This window comes from Arachis ipaensis, chromosome B08 (genome assembly GCF_000816755.2).
Source record: "Arachis ipaensis cultivar K30076 chromosome B08, Araip1.1, whole genome shotgun sequence".
Classification (NCBI taxonomy): domain Eukaryota; kingdom Viridiplantae; phylum Streptophyta; class Magnoliopsida; order Fabales; family Fabaceae; genus Arachis; species Arachis ipaensis.
Window position 1 is genome coordinate 77,657,928 of NC_029792.2, and position 6,316 is coordinate 77,664,243.

Here is a 6,316-nt window from a genome sequence, read left to right on the forward strand (position 1 = left end):
CAACTTTCAATTATTAATCAACAAGACAGTTTGATAACTGAAGAGTCTCCAATTACTCAACCAAAGCCAAGAGGAGAAAAATCTACACTAAAACCCAACCAAGCTTTTTATCAAACACTTCGAAGGCATAAAAGAAAAGCAAGATAAGATTACAAGAAAAGTAAATCTACAACTACTAATTGCAAGGAAATTAACAACAACAATTCAAATCAACAATAAAGGAACTCAAAACGTGAATTGCATTAAAGGAAAATAGAAGAACAAGTGTACATTAACAACAAAGTAAACAATTACAAAAATTAAATGCTAAACTAGAGAAAGCAATGGTAGAAGAACAAGGAATTGAAGAGGAACAGTAAATCAAAGCATGAATTAAACCTAGATATAAGAAATCTTAATCAAGATCTAACATAATTCTAGAGAGAAGAGAGAGCTTCTATCTCTAGAAACTAATTAAAGCATGATGAAAACTAAACTATGTGATCCCCTCCCCCCCCCCTTGACTCCTCTTTATTTCTGCATATAATAGGGTCTGGAAATAGTTGGATTTGGGCCTGGGCGGCCCAGAATTCGCCCCCGACGTTTTCACTTTAATGAAGTCATGTGCGAGCATCGACGCGTACACGTACGCGTCGCTTGGCAATTTTGTTTTCCACGCGCACGCGTCATGTACGCGTATGCGTTGCCATACGACTTCAAATTCACGCGCACGCGTCTGCTACGCGTGCGCGTCGATGAATGCATCCCAAATCCTTCATTTTCCATGATTTTTCCACTTTGCATGCTTTTCTCTTCACTCCTTTGATCCATTCCTAGCCTTTTCAACTTGAAATCACTAGCAAACACATCAAGGCATCTAGTGGAATCACAGGTGATTTAAAATTAACCAATTAAAGGTCTAAAAAGCATATTTTCACACTTAAGCACAAATTAAGGAGAATTTATAAAACCATGCTATTTCATTGGATAAATGTGGGAATAATGGATGAAATCCACTCTCAAATTAAGAATAAAATGTACCACGAAATAGTGGTGCATCATGGATCTTCACCTCCAAAGGGGGTTTCTTCCCGATCTGCATGGGTTCTCTGACCTCGAAAATCGGTCTCTAGCTTATCGAGTTTTTCTTCCAAATTCCTTCGTCATTGTACCTCCCTTTTTAAAGCTTGTTCGGATTCTCGTTGTCGCTCTAATTCCATCTTGAGCTGCTCCAACCATCCCTGGTGTCCATGCACCAAACCCATATGTTCTGCCGAGTTTTAGTTTACCATGTCCTCAAGTGGTTGGATTTCCGAATTTATTCTTCTGTGTTGTGGGTTTCGTGAAGGCCCTGCCCATTGTGGCCATCTGTTCAATCTTGTCGTGGAGGTACTACAAGCCACGATCATCATTGTGATATTCTGGTTCGGATTTGGATGCCATATGTCCGTCTTTAGGACGATTATCCGCCATAATTGGGTATAGACATGCGGGTCCCAGGCAATGGTGCTAATATTGCGAGGGTTACCTGAAACTGGGTTGCTTTGAGCCTGAGCATGAGGTCCAAACTCCTTTTGAGGCAGCGTCCAACATCTACTGGTGTCGAGGTGTCGCGGTCCAAGTTCGTCGTGAGGAGGTAGGTGGTGGTACCTGCAAAAGACTCCGATGTTTAAATTAACAAGAGTTTTAGACAAATTTTTAATAGATTGGGTTCGAAGTATACTTGAGGATATCAGAGTATTTGTAAGTGTAAATATAGAGTTGATAACCACCTTTTACAGTGGTTCCACCTTTGATGGTGGGATGTTGTTTCTCTTTGGTTAGGGAGGTTAAGATCTCCTTTCTAAAGGAATAGGAGACACAGTAGGAATTGATTACTTATTTAGATAAGTAAATTTACACTTGTGTTGTTGTGACCAATCTCTTTGAGGTCCAGTGGGAGATGATTCGCTCGATATCTATAGATTGAACTTTATTCATTTTGGGCCTGACTAAGTAGTAGATCAGGTATGAACACCCCATCTCTACTCTTTAATTAAAAATCACCATTAAGTGTACTAACATATGGTATGGTTTGAAAGATTTTATCTATAGTAACAGTGAATTAGACCTAAATAAACTTATCCTTTAAGAGCTCTTCAAACATGATGTCTTTATCTAGTGGAGAGACTCCTTTATACAGTTTTAGACCGTCCATATCAGTAATTTCAATTATATCAAGCTACTAGCTAATTAAACACTAGAGATAAAGTTATTAATAATAGGTTGCAAACAGAAATAGATAAAAAGGATCTTCAACCCAACATTCAATAACCCACCCAAGTTATTAAATACTTTATTGATATCCTTATAATGAATCATACATTAGTACATTACAAAGAAAAAAGCACAAAAAGCACAATACGCATGATAAAAAGAATAATAAAAAGAATGTGCTCACGGCTGCTGCAACCTTATGATTATTTTCTCCAATGCTTAAGCATTCATATTCCTCTGCTATTTACAACTTCTAAAACAATATCAATCAAAGGTGGGAGAAATATACTCCCTCGATTTCCATGCATTTATAACTGGAAATTCAGTACATCCTTGGTTAATAAAAGAATGTAACAAAATTTCACATTGACTAATACAGGAACAGAAAGAGTATATATTAATCTCGCACCTGTTGTAATGGTATCAATGATGCTGTTTGGCCCTCAACAGCTGAAAGACTCTACCTAGTCTATTAAGGAAGCACAACTCTCGAACTTCAGTATCAGAAGAAAATGCAAACAGACCTGGAGATCAGGAACTCAGTCGCTTCAAAGGGAGGCACTGAGGATGTTCATTGACAACCATATCGACTGATAACTCAAGTAACAAAATTGTAGATCTTCAAGAGAAAACCACATGATTCAGCTATTCCAACTAGTGAACCAGCCCGTTCTAGTCCATAAGAAGTCACTTCTATGTTCCGTACTTGAACAGCAAAGCCATTTTAGAGGTACCTTGTACTAGAATTTACATATCACTTGACAGGCCGTACCCCAACCGTTTTTACGCGGAACCGGTACTGGGGCAAAGATTCTTCATCTTCATTGTCGTCATCGTCTTCACTAGAATCATCTTCAACACTGTCCCATCGTGCATAGTCCAGAGCTGAATGCCCTTTCGGTTTTGGAATCATTTGCCACCCTTTCGTTTGTTGCTCGGTTGATTCCCTGTTCAGTGCTTTAGGTGCTACAGCCTCTGCTTTTGACTTTTCAGGCTCACTGTTCTGGTCTCTTCCATCTTTGGATGGGAACTTGGATTTTGTATCTTGAGAAGCACATTCAGCACTTACGATATCTTTCCGGAGCTCAACCTTCTGATCAATTCTAATATCCGAAGTTGCCAAGTACTTACCTCCCATTGATTCCTCATTATTCTCTCCTCCTAGTATGACCTCAGGACTGTCTTCTGATTCTTCTTCCTGCTCTTCAAACTCCTCTTCCGACTCTGGTATGAAACAGTCATCATTTTTGTTTCTATCAACCTAAAATTAGACTATACCCTACAAATACTATAGCTCACATATAGTCAAAGTTGGCAAGACAAATTTAAATTGTTCACGCACAAATCAGAAGACTGCCCAATGTAGCCAAACACACCTAAAGGGATGCCTAATGCAAAAGTAATCATCATCTTCATCATATTTGCTACTGAATACTTTAGCAATTTACACCCATCATCATTAACTCCAATAAATAAAATATGTTTAAAGAATAGCCATATATATACCAGATTTTCTTTATCTACTCTCCTTATTGTTTTCCCACCTCTTCCTATTTCTCTCTCTTCACTTCTCACTTATTAAATGGAAATCTTGAAAGTGCTTTTAACCATCAAATAATTTATTGTTCACATTTTAACTTGCACATGCACTTGATCAATATCTCACTAATAACTACAACAGGATGAGAGAGAAAGGAAAGGCACTAGGAAAAATGAAAAAAGAAACAGAAACGAAGAAAAACCTAACCAAAAATAAAATAAAGCCATCCAAATTATAAGGGCTGTAATGATAACAACTATGTTATCTCAAGGGTACAGATGACACGTTCATCTCTCAGTACCTTAAAGCCATGTTAACAGTTGTACAATGTATGCAACTGCAGCAGAAACAAAATACAGAGGAGACAACAACCTACCAACTGTGTCTTCAAGCGAGCGTGAAGATTTTGATATACTTCTGAGGATGGGTTCAACTCTAAAAGTCTATTGACATCAAAAAGCGCTGAATGGTACTCCTTCAAGGTGACTAGTGTTTGAGCCCTCAGCATCAATGCCCCACTGTGGTTTTGATCAAGCTCAAGCACTGAGGTACACTCTTCTGCTGCCTGAAACAGTAGCAACAATAATTGATTGTAGTCATTGTTTCCAACACAAAAGTATTGAAACAGAAATCATACAACAAAAGCCTGCAACTACACAGATGGAGCGTCATTATTCCTAAATACAGAATACATAATACACAGTAAGCTAAAGTCTCAGTTTTTTTTCCTATTTTTTTTGTTTTTCGTCCACATCCGGAATATCAACTGTGGAACACGCTGACTAATACTCGTTGGCTTGTAGGCACCTTGATGGATGAGACAATTGGCCTGGAGTTTCAAGAACTATAAGAAACAGATAATTCAACACCAACAGAGCAGCTAAATGGAAAGTTGGTAGCGTTGTTACAATTATAAGTCACAGATTTTTCAATTCAAGCAAGCATGTTTCGTTCGCAAGTTATACTTTTGCGCATAATTCCCAGCAAGTTTGCTGTACGTCCAGATGAAATTTTCATGTCCAAGTGCAATATGTTTACCATTTTTTCTTTTTTCCTTTATTTGTCTTTCTCCATAACTACTGGTACTATCCTCGGTCCACTATAAATTTTCATATGGAGCAAAGTTGGTTCATGGAAGCTATAAAGCTCTCTCGAAGCTCAATTTTCCATTCACAAGAATCAAATCCAAGATCTTGCTCAAGGGGAAGAAATGTTAACCCAATCAACTGAATCAAGAGTTCGTATATTTACTAGCTTTTCAGTAAAGAAGCATTCACTCTCACAATCAGCCCCTTAAACTTCAACTAATTCAAATTACACCCATAACAAAACATCGCATAACCTATTACCAATAACAGCTTAAAACTCCAAAATTGGGTTCTCTGACTATTAAAATTGATGCTCATATTAAATCCTCTCTAGTTAGATAATGATGCTCCAGTGATTAAAGACCAATATGACTATGACCCCAAATTCAAAACTATCAGAACTCTCCTAACAGAGCGTGAACGTGTCACATGTTAATTCATTTGCAGCTTCCAAAAAAAATGGCCATAGGGACCCAAAAAAAATTACTCTCAAATATGTCACTTATCAGCACATAACCGAATAACAAATAGCAATTTAATTCCTAGGAATTGAAAACAAGAATGCTCTGTACTTTATATGAACTACTTATCTATCTATATTAGGTGATAGGGATCTCTTTATAAGTCCGAATTTTTAATCCTCAACAAACTTTAATTATCAAATCAATTTCTAACCTTTTATTTTGTTAGACAAACTAATCTCGCATCAAATTTCAGTAAGAAAAAAATCAGATAAGTCAATCCATATCATTATTTACTATGAATTCCTAAAAATTTTAAAATCCTCGTATCAGTTCCTCCATACATACGATGAAGAATCTGAAAGGACTACTTTGTTCAATGAAATAAAAATTTGGAGATTAATTTGGTCCATAAAATGTCAAGGGAAAAGAAAGTTTGACCTTTTTGAAATGGTGAAGTTTGAGGTAACAAGCAGCGCGATTGCTGTGGAGAGCGATCTTGTGGGGTTTGGTTTTAGCGAGGGCGATCGCGTCCGTGTAAAACCCTAATGCTTCCCTGTAACGCCCCTCACGGTACATCTGGTGCCCCCTCTCTATCTTGTTGTTATTGTTGGTCGTAGTGATAGTCCCTTTCTCCTTCTCCATAACAACTACTCTACTCTCTTGTATCTCTGATTCTTATTACTAGTAGTAGCTCAGCTGCCACATAAGCTGTGCTGTGCCGTGTCTGGCTGCTTTATTTATTTATACACGGGGACTCGGGGCGCAGACCAGGTATTGTTGATGACCAGGGTTGTAGTGAGGGGATAGGGTGGGTTTTTTTTCTCTGTCCGATCCCGTTCTGTCTTCTTTTTACTTCGCTACTATCTGCAAATTCGTCATACTCCTATCATGGGTAATAGATTGTTGGAATGAATCTTAATTTTTTTAAGAATTGAAAGAATAAAATGATATTTTTTATTTTTTATTTTATAAGTGAAAATAAAAAAATA

The 6,316-nt window shown here is 37.5% G+C and overlaps 1 protein-coding gene across 1 annotated transcript; it reads right to left on the bottom strand.

Annotated features, from left to right (window-relative positions):
- LOC107613864 (protein unc-45 homolog A) lies at positions 2,273-6,233 on the bottom strand. The gene is made up of 3 exons (XM_016316038.2): positions 5,766-6,233; positions 4,152-4,340; positions 2,273-3,496 (listed from the first exon to the last, which is right to left on the bottom strand). The coding sequence occupies exons 1-3, from the start codon at positions 5,967-5,969 to the stop codon at positions 2,990-2,992; spliced, it is 900 nt and encodes a 299-aa protein (XP_016171524.1). The 5' UTR covers positions 5,970-6,233; the 3' UTR covers positions 2,273-2,989.

Excerpts from the sequence above, each read along its gene's own strand:
- LOC107613864 (XM_016316038.2), bottom strand. The coding sequence starts at position 5,969 with ATGGAGAAGGAGAAAGGGACTATCACTACGACCAACAATAACAACAAG. Across the intron at positions 4,341-5,765 it reads AACTTCACCATTTCAAAAAG|GCAGCAGAAGAGTGTACCTC; the intron begins GTCAAACTTTCT and ends CTACTGTTTCAG. Across the intron at positions 3,497-4,151 it reads CTCGCTTGAAGACACAGTTG|GTTGATAGAAACAAAAATGA; the intron begins GTAGGTTGTTGT and ends GTCTAATTTTAG.